The 19845-nt window shown below is 44.5% G+C and overlaps 2 protein-coding genes across 3 annotated transcripts in view; one reads left to right on the top strand and one right to left on the bottom strand.

The window, feature by feature from the left end:
• The window catches only part of Pard6g (par-6 family cell polarity regulator gamma), a 1244350-nt gene that overhangs the window by 462650 nt on the left and 761855 nt on the right, over nucleotides 1-19845 (bottom strand). The window lies entirely within an intron of this gene.
• Atp9b (ATPase phospholipid transporting 9B (putative)) overlaps nucleotides 15098-19845 on the top strand; it is a 166331-nt gene continuing 161583 nt past the window's right edge. For both annotated transcript variants that reach the window (XM_051202233.1, XM_051202234.1), the window contains exon 1: nucleotides 15098-15331. In XM_051202233.1, the coding sequence (XP_051058190.1) occupies nucleotides 15213-15331 (119 nt within the window). In that variant the 5' untranslated portion in view covers nucleotides 15098-15212. The remainder of the gene's footprint in view (nucleotides 15332-19845) is intronic.

A 19845-nucleotide genomic window follows, 5' to 3' on the forward strand; every position in this document is an offset into this window, starting at 1 on the left:
GTTCTGGGACAACATCAATGCAGCCCGCTGACTACTATGCCAAGCTGACACCCTGTCTTGCCATCTATTGTTTCTTGTAAGGCTGGCTTGATGTGTGACATGATTCTTAGCATCACAGCTCTCTCAGCTGAGGAAATGAGGAGAGCAGACAGCCATGCAGATGAGTCAGCGTATTCTAATAACCACCAGTGCTCCTTGTGCGCGTGCTAATGAGTCAGCATCGGGCTAAAGGCTGTGTGAGTGCCCTTATTTAACTCTCATGTAAGTCCTTTGAAGTCTCTGCTGTGATCAGGCCCACTTTTTGTACAAGAAATTGGATGTAGGGCTGGAGAGATGGCTCGGGTGGTTAAGAATACTGGCTGCTCCAGAGGACTTGGGTTCCAGTCCCAGCACCCACAGGACAGATCACAACCATCAGTAACTTCAGTCTTAGGGGATCTGACACCGTCTTCTGGCTTTTTCAGTCTCCACGCTAGCATGCATGAAGACAAAACACACACACAGAGGGAATATATATATATATATGTATGTATGTATGTATGTATATATATGTATGTATGTAATATATGTATATACATATATATACACACACAGGGAAAATATATATATGTGTGTATGTATGTATATATGTATACACACACACACACACACATATATATATATATATATATATATATAGAGAGAGAGAGAGAGAGAGAGAGAATACACAGGCTGTCAAGAAAACTCAGAGGATAAAGATTCTCACCACCAAGCCTAACACTGGAGTTTGATTCTTGAGTCCCACAAGGAGGAAGGAGAAAACTAAGTCCTAGAAATGATCCTCTGACCTCTACATGCATGCCATGGCACATGCCCACCACACACATACACACGTGTAGGTGTACACACACATGCACACAGCAGAGAAGCAAATATGATATTAAAAAAGAGAGCGACAACAGTTGCTGACAGTTAAAACAGGCGTCAAATTCCAGAGTGGGCCGATGGGATCTAGAAGAACAGACGCAGATGTCAAATTCCACAGCATTATCTCAAATGTCATGCTAGTTCCCCAAACTCAACATTAGTAGCAGCCCCCCTTTAAAAACATCTGAAAGTAAGCTTCCATACACTACAGGGGCCTTATGGCTCTGTTGTTTAGAAGCATTTATCAGAAAGGAAGATGACTGTAGGTAAAGTGTTTGCAGACGTGTGGACCTGAGTTTGATATCCAGGGTCCGTGTGAAATATGCCAGAGTGGCATCATATTCTTGTAACCCTGGAGCTGGGGAGGCAGAGACAGACAGATCCCTGAGCTGCCCCTGAACTGGCCCGTCAGCCCCAACTACTCACAGAGTTCCATGCCAGTCAGAGACACTATTTCAAAGAAACTAAGGTGATTGGCATTGGGGAACGATTACCTGAAATTGACCTCCAAAGGCACATGTAAGTACCTGTACATACACAAACATATACACTTGAAACACTCTAAGTACAAAGAATGGAAGGTAGAAGGATTTTCTGGGAGGAGAGTGTGTGTCTAGTCACATGAGAGCCTGGCTTGCCAGGAGAGCTGCCTGTGCATGCTCTATAGGACTGTGGGAACCCAAACAAAGATGAAGGACAGGAGAGGTAGGTCTGCCAGGGTCTGTGGCAGCTAGCTACTTAAGATATGAATTCTGGGCCGTTTCCCAAGCACAGAGGGGTCATGAGAAGAACCAGAAATTGGTAATAAAATACTCACTCACAATTCTCTCTAGAAAGACCATGTGATCTGCAGATGCCACTGCAGGGCTACACGGGAAGATAAGGCACCAAATAAACTGGAAGGAAGCTTGACCACTCCACCTTGACTTCTGGACCCCAGAAAACCCAGAACCCCACACAAGCTCATCTCAGACACTGTTCGCCTGCCCCGTGCCTCACTGCTTCCAGCTGCCTTCAAACCCCAAGAATAATCAAAAAACAAAACAAACAAAAACAAAAAACCAGGTTCTGAATGTACTGTTGAGAACATTTACAATAAGCCAGCTAAAGGCTGGCAGCGAAGTGATCTAATGATATACTGTTCGACAGATATAGAACTCCAGAGTGTGGACTGACTTTGGTGCTTTCTTTTACACTGATTTTGCAGGAGCAAAGTCTGGTGTAAGTAGCATTACATCATTTCCTGTGATGAAATATCTGAAATTGACATAGCAAGCCTTTTATTTTTTTAAAATTTGGTACAAACTAATAGGTTTTCTGTAGGTTTCTCCACTGATGCACTAAGTCAGATCAAGCCTAATTGAAAAAGTAAAAGAACAGGTTTATTGGAGCAAAGCAACCCCTGGGTGAGTTATCCAGTCCCAGAGATCGAGGCTGGAGAAGTCACAGGCTGAACTAAAGCAAGGAGGTTATGTAGCCTCTAGGTGAGGGGTGGCTGTGTCTGCCACCATCTGGAGTCCGTGCCCAAGTATGGTAAAAGCTGAGCACTTCAGGTGGGCACTTGGGCTTCTGGAAACACAAATGCAGAAGTTGGCTTCTTTGGGCCTTTTCTTTACTGGAGATTCTCTTGGTGGGGGGGCAGTTAGAAGAGAGAGGAGACTTCTCAGACTGTGCAGGAACAAGTTAAGGTTCCAACCAAACCCAAACATTTTGAATTCTGGCACAAAGGAAACTGCTAATATCACCATACATTTTGTAAAGTTAATATGAAATTTAAATGTTGCCCCATATAAATTTGCTCATTTTGTAAGCGAAGACTTCCTGTAGATCAGATCAAACACTAAACCAAAGGTGGGTGAGATGGTTTGGTGGGTAAAAGTACTTGTTCCAAGCCTGATAACCTAAGTTCAATTTTCAGAACCAACACAGTAGGAGAGAGCTCAGTACTGACGGTCATCCTCTGAGACACGCTCATACACACTCATACACACTCACTCACTCTCACACGATCACACACACTCATATACACTCACTCACTCATATACAAACACACACACTCACACACACTCATATACACTCACTCACACACACACTCATACACTCACTCACAGACACACTCATATACACACACACTCACACACTCTCACATGCTTACATACACTCATACACACTCACTCACTCATACACAACACACACGCTCATATACACTCACTCACACACACACATTCATATACACTCACACACACACATTCACTCAAACATACTCATACACATTCACTCACACACACACACACACTCACACACACACACATAAACATGCACACGCACACTTCAGTGTCCTAATTCCCCCCTGTATTACCTATGTATCTGTTAAGGGTGTCTACAATATACTTATAAAATTGGTTTTATTTCAGAAATAATCTGTCTCTTTGATAGCATTGGCTAAAAGTCAAAGAGGTTCTATCCACTCTCAGCAGAATTCATGGCCATGGCCTGTTTTCTTATTGTGGTCAATGCCCAGCTGCTACTGTTTGTCATTTCACTCTTTAAGGTCTACTGAGTTCTCCCAGGTATCAGCTAGTGACATATCGCCACTAATTATTTGGTGCGTGCTCTTCCCTCACGTGAGATCAGACGTGTCCTACAAAGGCGGATTTACACAACACCAATTCATCACCCACATGAAAGATGTACTGTTGCAAAGAGTTGAGTCTAAGTAAGTGGTTTCCACAGGACTTATGCCTCAGTTCTGTCCCTAAGCCAATTGATTCATGTTGACACCCATTATATAGTAACACACAACATTTCATTTATCTTATTTGGAAAAAAAAAAAAACCTACGTGTACAGCATCTCGCTGAAAAGTTTGAAGAGTTTTTAATCCAAATCCTTGTGGCATCAAACGGGCAAATAAGATGGCTGGATGACAATATTCTAGATCACACTGGCCTGGGAATGGTGGCACTTAGATGATGTCCTCTGTGCCGTTTGTGGATCTTCTTGTTCTGTATATGAAGAACTGTCAAGAAAACACCTGTTCCTGCCCTGCTGCCTAGAACAGGGGACATGCCATTGCCCACCTCATCTTACACAAGGCCAGACACACCACCCTTGCTTTCTGGGTCTCCCTCAGAGCCACGACGGCGGCTATTTAAGCAAAAGCAGGCAACACCATCTTTAAGTTGCTTGCACATTGCTGCTCATTAGTTAATGAATAACCAGGTTGAACCAACGCTATCCTTTCCAGTGGAAACTTGGGGCAAAGCTTTCTGATAACTGCAGAAGTACAGGTAAATCCCGTTTCAAATTGCTTCACTTGTATCTAGTCCTGGGCTCAAAGCTTAAAGGGAATCATCCCATTTACTTCTCATCATAGCAGTGTGAGGTCTGTTACTGCTCTCACGTCACAAATGAAGGAACTGAGTTTCTAAGTCTACGGGCAAGGCCAGCAAGGTATGTGACCAAAACGGGACAAATATGTTGTCTGTAGACATTCGAATGCTCTTAACCATGCCCTTTAGCTTTCATTAAATCAATGGCTTGAGTTAAAGACCATCAGGGTCTCATCGTATATGGTGGCTCACGCCTAGCATCCCAGCATTCAGAGTGCCGAGGCTGGAAGATTAGATTGTCATGAGTTCAAAGCCAGCTTGGATTATATAGGGAGTTCCTGGCTAGGACCCTGTCTAAAAAAATAACAAAACAAAAAGAAAACCATCATGTTTTCTATTCACCTGACCAAACTACCTGTATGCTTACAAAAAGTAAGTGATGAAAGGTTGTTAAAAGATTTAGAACAAAGTATTAAAACAATTTATAATGTCCAAAGAGCAGCTGACCCAAGGCAGGCTTAATTCTCTCTCTTTCTCTCTTTCTGTTCCTCTCCTCTCTCTCTCGTGTGTATGTGTGTATTTTGTATGTGTGTATTTCTTGTGTTAGAACTTATGAGGTCAAATATCAGATGTTTTCTTCCATTTTTCTCCACTTTGAAGACAGAGTCTCTCCATATAGCCCCAGCTGTCCTAGAACTCATATCTATATAGTCCATGCTGGCCTTGAACTCACTGAGAGATCCCCCTGCTTCTACTTCCCCACATCTGGCTGCCTATCTGTCTGTCTGTCTGTCTGTCTGTCTGTCTGTCTATCTATTGTTGAGGCTCTCTCTCTCTCTCTCTCACTGTGACTGGAGTTCACATATCCCACTAGCCAGGCTTGTCATCAAGCCCGAGAGCTTGCTGTCTTTGCCCCCGATGCTGGGATTACAGGTGTGCACACTGCTACCGGGGATCCGCGCCCCAACCCTCATGCTTGTATGAGAAGCACGTTGCCAATGGGCCATCTCCCCGTTCTCTTTACCAGAATTCACCTTTGACCTTTGCTAACTAGTCCATCAGTAACTGTCACGCGTGTGTAGAATAAAAGCTGTGAATAGGCATGTCATGGGGGAATACATTTTTCTCACTAGGACACTTCAGACCCTTTAAGAGGAAAGCCATTCCTCAGCGCCTTTCTTGCAAATGTATGCCTACACAGAGGGGTGGGTGGGTGGGTGAGAACGGGGCTACCATGGCCTGTGCACAGGGACAGATGGGAAGGGCCTGCCACGCCCTGAGCATGCGTCTCTCTGCACAAAGGAAGCTCCGAGTCTGCACTCAAATCTTAACATTTAAAAGTTCCTAGGTGGGTTAGAAGCATGTACAGCTCTTGCAGAAGGCCCACGTTCAGTTCCCAGCAACTGCTCCTTCAGGCACATATACCCAAACAAGCAGCCACATAATTAGACGTTAAAAGCAAAACCTTTTCTCAAAAAGTTCCACAGTGAACCTTTTCTCAGGCAAGAGAGATTTTAAAAAACAAAACAAAACAATAAAACATACCCTCTTTCATCTTTCCTCAAATTTTACTGCCTGTTATCAGGAGAGATGGATGGTTCTTAGGGATGAAATTACCATGTTTTCTTAAGTTGTTGTGATTAAGTTCTAAATACTGCTCAAATTAATGTTTGACATCACTCCCTGCCTTCCAGCGGGAGTAAGAGAGGGGTCACTGAGCTGTAGCTTTCCCCAGTGTCCCAATAGGATGCAGAGATGGTCTGGACCACACCATCCCATCCTTACACAAGGACTGGTGGCTGGAGTTTGGGACCATGCAGCAAACCGGAAGGCACAAAAGGCTGGTTTATTCTGGGACCACCCCTGTAACTAGACAACGAGGACCCAAGTTTCTCTTCCACTCCGACTTATACTAAGATTGTCACAATATAAAATTTTCATGGAAATTGCCTTCAGCATAATAGGTCCAGGTAATTTATCTGATAAAAGAACGTCAACATCAAGTACAGTATAATTTGTGTAGTGACAAATTGTAGCCATCCTTCCAGGCAAGAAAGGACACTGCTGTGCATGGAATGGATCAGGGCAGGGTCAAGTATAAGCCCTTGGATTTAATATGCAGCTCCCAGAAGCATCAGTCTGTCCTTTCAGAAGATAAATGCAAATTATAGCTAATAAAGTTATCATGAGTAATTGCTGCCCCTCCTCTCCTGCACGGCCAGTGAATTTGGAGTGGGGGAAGAGGCAGTTATGAATGAGACACCTATAAATTATGAATTGGGAGGTGTCTGATGGACACCTTTTTCAAGATTGGTAGGACCAACTGTGGCCGTGAGGTCAAACTCACTGAGGGGTGGGAAATGCCATATCTAGAATGTCTTTGAGACTGCCATCTCTACCTGTGGAGTCGTGTGAGGGCATCAGAGGGAGGAAGACAAGGAGGTGTTTATTTCTCACAGGATAATGGCTATACAAAGTAGGAGACAGGAGCTACAAATGTGGAAAGCCGTCTCCCACACAGCATTGTGGACAGTTAGGATTATTTATTTCCTATACCACTTGCTCAAAGTCAGACTCTACCAGTGCTGAGCCGAGTAAGGGACATGTGACAGGCAGCAGACACACAAGATCCAGAACTTTCTACCATTATGGCAAACAGGCTACAAAGAGTAGTGGGGATCTAAGGATCAATCCCCTCCCCCAACTTACCTCTGAATGCTTAGGGAACTCTGGGAGGGAGAGGAGGCCTGGACCAGTCACTTTCCCCCAGTAACTAGAGTAGAACATGCAATAGTGGGAAGCCTCCTGGGTGGTACCCATCTATCTTAAAACCAAAGGCCAAATACTCAGCTTAGGAATGGCTGAGAGCACCAAGAATTAGACCAGACAGGTGTATTCAGGGATTCATCTTCACTGAGCTCTCACAGTTCCTGCTGGGACATGGAGGCAGAGGCTGGAGAAAGGAAATCACTGGGCCTCCAATCTTTGTCTCTGTCTACCCAACCCTGATGTAGAATATTATTTTAAGGTGTGTTACATTTGTTTATGCTTTTGAACATTTGTTTAATGATGCAAGGATGTGTTGCATTCTTTTATGTTGCATTTGTTCAACCCCGTGGCGCTGCGTTACTTTCTCTATCTAAAACACCTGATTGGTCTAGTAAAGAGCTGAATGGCCAATAGGGAGGCAGGAGCAAGGACAGGCGGGGCTGGCAGGCAGAGAGAATGAAAAGGTGGAAGATCCAGGAGCAAGAAAAGGGCAAGGAGAGGAGGACTCCAGGGGACAGCCACCCAGCTACACAGCCAGCCACAGAGAAAGAAGAAAGGTACACAGAGATAGACACGTGGAAGCCCAGAGACAAAAGAGATGGGGTAATTTGAGAGGAGCTGGCTAGAAACCAACTACGCTAAGGCCGGGCATTCATAAGTAATAATAAGACTCCTGGGATTTACTTGGGAGCTGGGTGGCTGGCCTCCTAAAAGAGCCAAAGGGTAAAAACAACTACAAGCCCTGTGCCCAATTGCTATGAGGTGGGATGCCTTCTCTCACACATGTTCTTTCCAATACATCTTCCCTCAGCTTGCATCCAAAGCGAGGGAACCCACTGATCGCAGACTGGAACCCCCAAAACCATGAGCCAAAATGAATCTTTCCCCCTCTTAGATTTTTTTTTTTCTATCTTATTGAGCATGATGTACTAGTTTGGGTACATTAGCATCTATCCATTCATAATCTCCTTAACTGAGTACAAAGTGGGATGAAATCTACTGGAGGGAAGAGAATGGGACAAGCAACAACCTGATTTTGGAAGACAAAGAGCAGGTCATGAGTGAGATGACTCAGCAGCGCTGGGGAGGGTGAGCTCCAAGCCAGTGGTGAGGAGAGCCGAGAAAGAAGCCAGTAAGTACACACCTAAAACTCCCAGAGCCTCGCGCTGACATCATCGCTGGGGCACACCCCCATCCCACAACCCCCTCCCCCCACTCCCCACCCCCGACAAGACAGCAATGTCCATGGTAAGAAGCTCAGAGAAGAACCACTCCGCAGATGGTTTCAGGGATCAGCATCTGCTTTGCTACATGTGAGCAAACGCCTATAGAGTGGAAGCCTACCCACTGGCTGAGGTTAGTCAGCACATTGGATAGCGAGCGCTCACACCCGAGCCAAAGCAGCTCCTAAAAGGTGATAGGAGAGCCCCTGCCGTTACTCACACCACTGTAGAATTCAGTCTTCTGACTTCTGGACTCCACGCCTGCTTATTTAGAAAGCAGCATGACAAGTAGGCTGGATGCCAAATCGTGCCTGCTCTTCCTCCTACAGCCCACAAAGCGCCATCAACTGGGAACCAAATGTCCACACAGGATCCCGTAGAGACATTTTAGCATTCAAACCAAAACAGCCACTGTTCATTTCTTTGCTCCTTTTACTGCTGCCATGCTACCATTTGGTGAGAAGTTACCAGACATATTAAACCTGCACCCCGATCTCCGGCTTTTTAGCCTCTAGAGCCACGAGAAATGCATCTTGGTGTTTATAAATGACCCACACTGCGGTTTCCCATAGCAGCTCAAACTGACTGAGAGGAAATTTCCGCCTCAGTGAGAACAAAACACTGTTCCTTCGGTGACGGCAACATCCCAACGTGACCGCCCCGCCACCGAGCCACATGCCTTGGAAATTATCACAGTAAAGGCACAGTGTGGGGCCGTGGTTGCTTTACTGTGTGTTCTCAGCAGTGACAGTCACCAAATAGCCCCACTGAACAGAAACCCTGATGCTGAGTCACCCACTAGCTTCATCTGTACAAAAGGGTATTGGTTCACCAGTCCATGAGGCGAGGAGAAGAAGAGGCATGCCGACAGCCGAGTCATCGGACTTTATCAGATATCACAGTCTGCCTCCCGTGAGTCTTTGCGTGGGCCACACATACTCCTTTCACGTACAGGGGGCCTACTGCCAGGTATCTTTGTGTCTTTATCGCCAGTTTTCAGTGTGTGTCTTCTGAATCCTCATCACCGAGTGTCCAGTACAGAAGGCTCTAGCCATCTCTCCAGTCCAGTCTTGGGGCCTTGTTCACAGGAGGATTTTCTGCCTCTGCTGGCCTTCAGCAACAATCCTAACCTACACTGCTGCAGCCACCTACATGTGTGCATTTCCCCACATCTCATGAAGAACTCTTTGTAAACAAGGCAATGGACGGAGTGTTTGTCCACGGGTGCAGCTGAGTGACGCAGCAGAGGCTTGGGTAGAGGGAGCCCAAACTGTTTACTCAACAACATATTTGTCTTTAGGATCTGCACTATCATAGACCTCAAACTATCTTCCCTTTATCAACTCTTGATAAAGTAGGACAGGCAAAACTAACTTGGAGTTGGACACTTTCTTCACAGGGGCTCCAATGCATTTTTTAAAAAAATTGAAATACATGTATAATGAATGTAATTGCCCCCCATTATTCACAGGTGTGGCTTTGTTGGAGGAAGTATGTCACTGTGGGGGCGGGCCTTGAGGTTTCCTGTGCTCAAGATACCATCCAGTGTCTCAGTCAACTTCCTGTTGCCTGCAGGATGTAGGACTCTCGGCTACTAGTCTAATACCATGTCTGCCGGCACACTGCAATGCTCCCTCACTTTACGATGACGGACTGAACCTCTGAAACAGTAAGTGAGCCACCCCAATTAGATGTCTCCCTTCATAAGAGCTGCCATGGTCACGGTGTCTTCACAGCAATAAAAACTCTAAGACTGTATGTATGCATGTATGTGTTTTTAGGGCTCCCTATAGTAATAGAACTTATAGAATAAATCTCTCTCTCTCTCTCTCTCTCTCTCTATATATATATATATATATATACATATATATATATTAATAAATCCTGTATGTATATGTATAGACTATGATGCCGCTAATCCAACAATGGCTGGCTATGAATGGAAAGCACAAGAATAAAGAATACATAAGTTTCTCAGTTCACAAGCCCGGATGTCTCAGCTGGTCTTCAGTATACTCTAGAATCCAGAAGAGGTAGGCTGCAATGCCAGTGAAGAAAGGGACTTGGTAGCAAGGTGAGAGAAAACAGGCAAAGAGCAAAAGTTTCCTTCTTCCATGCCCTTACATAGGCTTTCAGCAGAAGGTTTGGCCCAGATTAAGGGTGTATATTGCAGAATAAAATATTTGCTTAACTATGTAAAGGTGTGTTGCATTTGTTTGTGTTGTAGAACAATTGTTCAACTATGTAACAATGAGCTGCATTTGTTTATGCTGCACTTGTTTAACTATGTTTCATCCTGCCTGTCTAAGGCACCTGATTGGTCTAATAAAAAGCTTTATGGTCAATAGCTAGTCAGTAGAGGGATAGGCGGGCTGGTGGGCAGAGAGAATAAGGAGGAAGAGGAATCTAGGCTTCAGAAAGATCAAATGATGAAGAAAGGGAGACACCAGGGGCCAGCCAGCCAGACACAGAGGAAGCAGGAAAGTAGGACATACAGAATAAAAAGTAAAAGCCTCAAGGCAAAACACAGATAAAGAGAACAGGTTAAAATAAGTTTTATATAAGAGCTAGGGGGATAAGCCCAAGGTAAGGCCAAGCATAATACTAAGTCTCTGTGTCATGATTTGGGGGTTCTTGGTTGGAGATAGCCTACTACAGGGGTATCTTCCCCAGATAAACAGATCTGGATAAAAGTCCTGTCTTTCTACCTTAAAGATCTGGATTATTATGGTTGGTTTTTCCCTTCAAATTAAGCAGAAACACTTCACAGCTATACCCTATTGTGGCAATATCTTGTTTATACTCTAATAAGCTTGCTTGACGATCAGAGGGCAGAGCTAGCCACTAGCTCACCGTGGAGAGTCTGGAGGTCTGTACAGACAGACAGGAAATGAAATAGCTGAGCAGAGAGAGGAAGTGTTAAGGCAGATGAGACAGGAACTCCATCTCTTTTCAGTCTGAGGATTTCATAGAGGTAAGAACTTTAGTGGCTGGCTGCTCTGCTTCTCTGATTTTTCAGCTTTTACTGCCTAATATCTGACCAGTTAGACCAGTTAGACCAATTAGAACTCCTGTTATAACTTACATTTTGGGATTTTAGTTAATTCCAGATGTAGTCAAGTTGACAACCAAGAAAACCCATCACAGTATGTATGTATGTATGTATGTATGTATGTATGTATGTATGTATTTATGTATGTGATGGGAGATGTCATTCTGTAAATATGTTTCTCATACTGGTTAATGAATAAAGCACTGTTGGCCAATAGGAAAGCAAGATAGGCGGGACTGGGAGACATGGAGGAGAGAGGAATTAGGAAGTAGGAGACAGCATGGAGATCTGGTAGACCAGACGCCTGCCCCACTCCCCGGTAAGGAGACCACATGGAAATACATAGATCAACAGAAATGGGTTAATACTTAAGACAGAGCTAGCTGATAAGAAACTAGTACCGGGCCAACAGCATTATATCAAATACAGAGTCTCAGTGTGTTAATTGGGGTTGGCATGGCGGCGGGACAAGACCGGCGGCAGGTGGAAAAACCTTACTTCTTACATGTATGTATGTGTATGTTTGTACATGTACATGTACATGCCGTAATGTTCATGCACAGATCACAGAGCAGCTTGAGGGATTATATTCTCTCCTTTCACCATGTAAGTTAGCAAGAGCCCTTACCCCATAGGCCATCTTTATTAAGAGTTCTTACCCATGGGCCATCCTTAGTAAGAGCCCTTACCATGGACCATCTTTAGTAAGAGCTCTAACCCATGGGCCATCTTTAGTAAGAGCCCTTACCCCATGGGCCATCTTTAGTAAGAGCCCTTACACATGGGCATCTTGCTGGCACTGGACCTTCTAGATTGGGGAGCAAAACAAAATCATCCATAACAGTCAACTACTGTTTTGAAGATAACCTCTGACTTTCTCTGTAGCCTTAAAAATCCTGCAGCTGGGGGTAGTGGTGCATGCCTTTAATCCCAGCACTTGGGAGGTAGAGGCAAAGGACCTCTGTGAGTTCAAAAATATCCTAGTCTACATAGTAAGTTCCAGAACAGCCAGAGCTCCATAGTGAGACCCTGTCTTTAAAAAAAAAAAAATAGACTTTTGATGGAGTAATAAGTCAAGTAAATCAACGAAACCTCTCACCAATCCATTCAGTTACCACAGGCTGAAAATTCAAACTGTGTTGAAATTTAATTCTCATTCTGAAACATGAGTGGAGAAGCATGACTGGCCCATGCTGTTTACAAGTGGAGGCCTTGGGGATAACTAGGTTCACATACGTTTCTCTCAATGGACTCTCCGTACATGGCTATGTTAAGCTTCATAAGAGAGAGGAGAAGAGAAAAAAGGGGACGGGGAGAGGCAGAACACAGACATATGAATCCCCAAGACTACCAGAAAGATCATCACTGGACAGAGGCCCTTACACTGCCCAAACCATGGACTAAATAAACCCCCTCCTCTTTACAAATAAAGCCATTATTTATTTTAAAAATAAAGCAATTTGTTTATAGCAGCAAAAGCAAAACCCAAGATGAATACACTAATCATCCAACAAAATTAATAAATACACTTGCTTCCTGATGGTTGATCAGGGCTTTTTAGAAAGCTTAAGTGTGGGAAGACACAGAAATATACTGATGACCTCAAGTTAATCACGCTACCAGCGAAACGTGGCTCTGACTATCCTATGCCTGTCATTCAGAGTTTCAAAATGCTGCACGTCTTTGTTAGGGTTACTATTGCTATGGAGAAACACCATGACCAAAAGCAAGTTGGCTTGTATTTATTTGGCTTACATTTCTACATCATAGTCCATCACTGAAGGAAATCTAGACAGTAACTAAAGCAGGGCTGGGACCTCTGGGGGTGGGCAGGAGGTAATGTAGAGGCCATGGAGGGGTGCTCCCCATAGCTTGCTCAGCCTACTTTCTTATAGAACCTAGGACCACCAGCCCAGGGATGGCACCACCTAAAATGTGTTGGACCCTCCCCTATCAATCTCTAGTTAAGAAAATGACCCACAGGCTTGCCTACAGCTTGAATTTATGTTTATGGAGGCACTTTTTTCAAATGACTTCAGTTTGTGTCAAGTTGACATTTACCTATCCAGCACACACACTGATGCAGTCATTGCAAGGAATACCAAATCATAATTGGGAGTTTTCACCAAGTCTGCTTTAGGAAATGGAGTAAAGGAAGCCATGTGCCAGGACAGTTCAGCAGAGGTGAATGGATGATGGAAAGCTGGGTGGAGTGAAAGCAGGACATCCAGGGACAGATCGGAGTTATGATAGGAGTTTGGGAAGCGTGGGAAACAGTCCAATGGGACACGGGTGAGTCCCTATGGGCCCTGGTTAGTTGATTCTGTGGGCTGTTTTCTTGTGATGTCTTGACCCCTCTGGCTCCTACAATCCTTCCTTGATGGTTTCCTGAGCTCTGCCTATTAATTTGCTGTGGGTCTTTGCATCTACTCCCATTAGTTGCTGCATGAAAGTCTCTCTCTCTGATGATGCTTATGCTAGACACTGGTCTGGTTACACAAAACGATTGGTTTAGGTTTCATATCCCCTATTACTAGGAGTCTTCTCTAGGGTCACCCTTCCAGATGGTTTTAAGTCTCAACTTGACAATCAAAATGAAAGGACACATCATTTTAATTCACTAACGGTAACTCTCGGAGGATACATTACATATCATAACATTCATATACTTTCTCAATGTCAAAGGAAGTGTTAAAGGCTGCAGAGTTCAGAAAAACTGTCTTAAGTGGGGGGGTGGAGCATCTGTAGAGGATCACATAAGAAGCCACACACAACACAGACATTTCTAGTGTCACTATGAAATGGCTTTGCGGTCATAATTAGGAGAAACAGTCTTGGAGCCTTTGGACCTGGGAACAGAGTCAGAGTCCTTTGCTATGGCAGTTTCCTAGAGGAGGTTCCTTAAGTTATGCCTGCCACATTTTTGGTCTTGGGTGTGCCTTTTATAGTCCCGGGTGCAAGGCTTGACTGATGAGTGTGTGTGCCTGGTGCTTCTGGTTCAGTATTTTCATAGGCGTCATTTTTATTAGCATTAGTGATCAGTTTGTGTCTCCCTGTGTGTTGGCAGATGGTGGGTGCTAACCTGTATAAACATCCAGAGTAACTAAGTTCAAGGCTTTCGATTTGTTACATGGAGTTGTTCAAGGCCAGGCAGAACCCGGATGGGCAGGCCTGGCTTATTCTCAAGATGGATGGAAAGATGATCGGCGAAGTAAAGGGGCAGGATGGGGAGAAGACGGAACACGGAGAGGAAGTGGCCCCGGTGAAGTGGCAGACAGCCCACGGATGCCACCGGTGAGGGATGAGGGTCCTGGGCTGGTCTTGGCCTACAAGGGGAGTGGAGTTCACCATCTACCTTCGCCAGAGGCTGGACCTTCAATGGCTGGCTGGGTTCAGGTCTGGAATGGTGCAGGCAGGCAGGGTTTCCGTGTGTGTGTGTGTGTGTGTGTGTGTGTGTGTGTGTGTGTGTGTGTGTGTGTGTGTGTGTGTGTGTGTGTGTGTGTGTGTGTGTGTGTGTGTGTGTGTGTGTGTGTGTGTGTGTGTGTGTGTGTGTCACACACAAAGAAATAGATGCAGAAGAGATAGAACAGAGAGACACAGAGAGAGACAGGAAAGACACAGAGAGCGAGGAAAGACAAGAGAAGGAACCTGTGGCCCTACAGTGACAAAGTTTGGTGACACAAGGCGGGGGCGGAGCTTAAGGACGCCAAGGGAAGCCTCCTTTTTTTAAACCATCCTCTCCCGGACACGCCCACAGGAGGAGGGGCCTACGATAGCCCCGCCCCGCCCCGCCGCTGCTCTGTGACGCCATCAGCGGGCGACGCCGGGGGGCGGGGCTCCGCGCCGGGGTGCTTCGGCCCTGGCTGGCAGCGACAGGACCCGGCGGGGAGGAGACGCGGAGCGGAGTGTGGCCGGCGGGGCTGGCGCGACCATGGCGGACCAGATCCCCCTGTACCCGGTGCGCAGCGCGGCGGCCGCCGCAGCCAGCCACAGACGCGCGGCCTACTACAGCGCCGCCGGGCCCGGGCCGGGCGCCGACCGGCGCGGCAGGTAACCGCGGGCCCGGCCCTCCCCGGCGCCTCGGGTCGTCTCCGCCGCCCGCCGCCCGTCAGGGCCCGCGGGGCGGGGAGTCCGCCGGCGCCGCGCGCTCCAGAGCCGGGGGCCGCGGGCTGAGGGCGCCCAGGGACCCAGGGACTTAGGTGTGGGCGAGCGGGCCGCGGTGACAGGTGGAAACTGCCCTGCCCTGCCCTGCCCTGCCCACTGGCACTGATTTCTTCCTTTTTTTCTTTTCCCCGACGTGAAACGCTGTGTAGGCCCACTTTGTACTTACCCACGAGTGCACGACACAGTACTTTGTGTTGAGGTTAAGCTGTTCAGTGGGGCCCTAGGTTAGCAACGCAGTTAAAATGTGCAGACCTTGCTTTAAGGGGAAGTCTCATACTCAACGTATAATTTCTTACCCAGAGAAAATAATGCCATGATTTCTAAAAGAAACTTGAACATGGAGAGTTCAGGATTCAATGTCTAGTGTTGCTTTTCTTTTCTTTTTTTTTTTTTTTTTTTTTTGGCCTTTATAATTATGTAATGTTCTTTTTTGTTTCTGACCTTTTTTTCTTTGATTTATCTGGGTCATTTACCCCCACTCCCTCCCTCGCTCCCTTCCTTCCTTCTTTGTCTTTTTTTCTTTTCTTTTTCTTTTGAGTCAGGGTCTGACACTGTAGACCAATGACCTAGGACTCCTTATCCTGGCTCCACATCCTGGGTGTTGGGACTACAGGCATACACCACCATGCATGGCTCACTTTGAGGCCAGATTAATCTGCAAATCAAGTTCCAGCATAGCCAGCCCTTTTACACACAGAACCCCTAACTCTAAAAACAAACAAAAAACAAAAAGAAAAAAAAAATCACTTTTACTGTGTATTTATTATTTTGATATATTTGTATATTTTCATGCCATACACATGTCTAATTTTAAGTGTGTTGATATATTTGTATATATTCATGCCATACACATGTCTAATTTTAAGTGTGCAATTTTTTTGCTTTTTAGCAGTCATAGACATGTGCAGCCAGCCATTCCTAGTCAGTGTTGGAGCATTTTTCATCATCACCAACAGACAGACAAGTAAATGAACTACTTTGTGCCCTGCACCCTGAACGGTAACCCAGCCACCCCAGCCTTCAGTAGTCTGCCCTCCTGACTCCTCTGAATCTGTAGGTTTTGGGTTTTATTTTTTGTTCATGTGAGGTGTTGGTTTTTCTTTTGAGTAAAAGTAAGGCATCTGTTGGTTTTGTGTTTTTGTTTTTCTGTTTTAAGTGATAGCTGTACCAATCAGATTAGCTTTATAGTTAGGTGATTAATACACGGCAGTGAACATTAGTGTGTTGTCCATGTTTGTTAGTACTTTTTCTTTGAGTTTTCTAGTGGTGGAGTTATTGTCTCTTTGTAGAGGCACTTACCATGTTATAATAGCTAAACTTCATTGTTTAAAAAGAGACTCATGCTGAGAACAGATGGGTGTTGTCTGGTTATCTGCAGAATAATTGTGTTTCTTGGTATATGTAACACAGATTTTTATAATGCTAATTTTCTTATTTCGAGGATCTGTACATAATTTCATTAGAATCCTAAAAGTTTCATAATTATGATGCTCTAATATTTTAGTAGTTGTAAAGATGAGCAGTTGTAGCTGTGGTAATTACAGCTGAAGGGATGTGGTGTTGGGGATACACCCAGGGCTCAGGAGCACTCAGACTCACAGTGAATCTTAAGATGGTACTCTTCTATTTGCTCTGGCCTGTGGAGATACATTTATTTTATGATTTAATAAAGATGGTAGAAGGTCAGAAAAGCAAAGCATACAAGCCACTGGCTCTTGTACCTCAGGCTGAAAGGGCTGATGCTGTCTCCACGAGCTCTCACCAAGCCTCAGACTGCTGTCTCTCCTCAGCGTGGCTGGAGACTAAATCTCGGAGTGCAGCCTGAGACACTGGGCTCATTTATATAGCTTTCTAGGGCTGGAATTAAAGGTGTGAGCTCTGTTAATCTTGTGTAGCCCTGGGTGGCCTTGAACCTGCTTTGTGTGCATACTCACAAAGTAGAAAATGTGTGTGCTTCCACTGCCTAGCTCCTGTAGCTGACTAGTGTGGCTGGCTTTGCAATCTGATACTTCAGGCAGTCTTTATTAAATCATAAATAATACATCACCACACTGGCCCATGTTTTTCTTTGGGATTTCTGAAATTTTTGTAGAAGTTAATAAAAATTTCACTGGAAAGGGATCCATAGTTCAACTTGAAAATAAAAGAAATTCTTTACATCTGTCAGAATAGGCATGTTTCACTTAGTTTCTTCATATCCAAAAGTGTTAGTATGAAGATAGAATTGAAAATAAGGTCTAAAACAATTATAGGCAACTAGAATTTATGTCCTGAGCTAACAGGCCAAGGCCCTTAAAATTTCTCTATTTGTATTTATTTGGGGTTTAATACTGGACATTATGTCATTGATTCTAGTTCAAAAGTTTCTATTATAGTATTGGTATAATTCCTTATTCTAAGAATTCTTAGGTTTCTTAAATCTCTAATCCATTGGGGCTGGAGAGATGGCTCAGTAGTTAGGAACACTGGCTGCTCTTCTGGAGGACCTGGGTTTGATTCTCAGCACCCATGGCAGCTCACAATCAGATGTTACTACAGTCCCAAGGAATCCAATGCCCTTACCTGGCCTGGCCTTCATGAGCGTCAAGCATACATGTGATCTACAGACATACATGGCAAATAAAACGCCCGTACACGTAAGAAATGAAATTTTTTAAAAGAGGGTTGTGGTTACTTCCCAGCTCCAGGGACTCGTCTTCCTCCTTGTTCTTGTTTCTTTTAACCGTGACCATGGCATTTTTTCTGTTGCTGTGTCCTCAGTCACTTTGATGATGGTGGCGCTGGTCATTACTGTCTTACCGTTAGTTTAGTTTTAGTCTGTTTGCTGAGTCTAGGTACTGTATAAAGGGCAGGCATTGCTCTCTTTCAGTTCTAAGGCTACATGGTTCATTGTCGATGGTTTAATGCCCGCATATCTGCTTGTTTTTTTCTGTGGCACCAGACCATAAGAGAGCCAGCCTCCTTTATGATAGCAGTCACCTTTTTGAGGTAATGAGATGCCTGCCAGTTCACCCACATGCAGGTCCCACTTAGCTGGCCCGTGATTGTGAGACCAAGCAACTTCCCTTTAGCAGCAACAAAAGAACTTCAACCACCCTGTGGCTTGATAACCTCAGGCACTGTCTTGTTGCTTGTTATCATTGGGTTTCTCTAAATTCTTGTCTTTCGTGCATTTGGTGAATTCTTTATACTAATTGTACATCTATCTTCCATAAGCCTTTCTTCATGGCCAAGGGGAAGTGCATTCCAGCCTTCATACCCTTTTTGTTTTCTGCTCATGAGGGCTGGAGAATCCCCGTTTCTCATCTGCTTCATGCTAAGGACTTGTAAGTGACACAGTCGAACTCCACAGTTCCATTTGACGGGGTATATGCAGTTAGTTCTCTTACATAGCACTTTCTTGTGTTAGCATGCAGGCAAAGAAGGCTATGTTAGTTTTTCCAAACTGTTGAGCATTAGGTTGTACTTTAATTTCTTACTTTAATATAAATTCTCAAGAATATTTTTGAAAGAGCAGAGCTGTCAGATACTTAAGGTAATGTGTAAATATAAGATGGCCACGGCATCCGCCTGTTTTCACTTAGATTGATGGAAATGTGTGCCCTCCAGTACTTGAATGTCAGTTGCTGCCCGTGGCTGCAGCTGAGGTGGCATGTCCTCCTCCTTGAATGAGGCAGTACACTTGGGTCTGTGTCATCTGTTGTGTTTTCTTTGTTCACATTGTTTTTACTCACTTTAAAAATGTTTCCGGAATTATACTTAATTGCTGGAAACGTTGATTTCTCTTGAGTGACAAACCAATTAAGTGTGTATGACACTGGGCAACAAAGACACTTAGGATTCTCTGCTTACCCTGCCTCTGGGAAAGAAATCCATTATTCATCATCTTATTGTTTTTAAATACTGAAGTGAAATTTTCAGTACAATAGGAAAATTGCTTTGGAGAGGGAACAAATTGCTTGCCAGTTCAAAGGCTACATTTCTGCAGTCTAGGTTACTAGACTTGGTATTGCTCATATTCTGAGTTCCAGAGCTCATCACATTACTCTTCAGCATTAAAGTTGGTAAGACTGATGTTTGCAACATGATCATTGAGAGAACCTTCATGAAAAAAAAAAACCCTAAAAAATTTTATTTTATGTATATTAACTGGTTCTGAATTTTGATTGTAATTTGAATATTAATTTTTTTAGTTTGTTTATAAAGTTTGTTGAAAGATATAACCTTATGCAGAAAAGAAAAAGAGGACTTTTTCATGGAACATAGTTGCTTCAGGTTCCTTTGTGACTCACCCTGCCCCCAGTCACCTAAAATGTAATTTGTAGAAGATTATATGGAGCCACTAACAGTTTGGTTGGCTGAGGGCATGGCTAAAGTGGAAGGAAATAGGTGCCATTTCT

This window comes from Phodopus roborovskii, unplaced genomic scaffold (assembly GCF_943737965.1).
Source record: "Phodopus roborovskii unplaced genomic scaffold, PHOROB, whole genome shotgun sequence".
In the NCBI taxonomy this organism is placed as follows: Eukaryota; Metazoa; Chordata; class Mammalia; order Rodentia; family Cricetidae; genus Phodopus; species Phodopus roborovskii.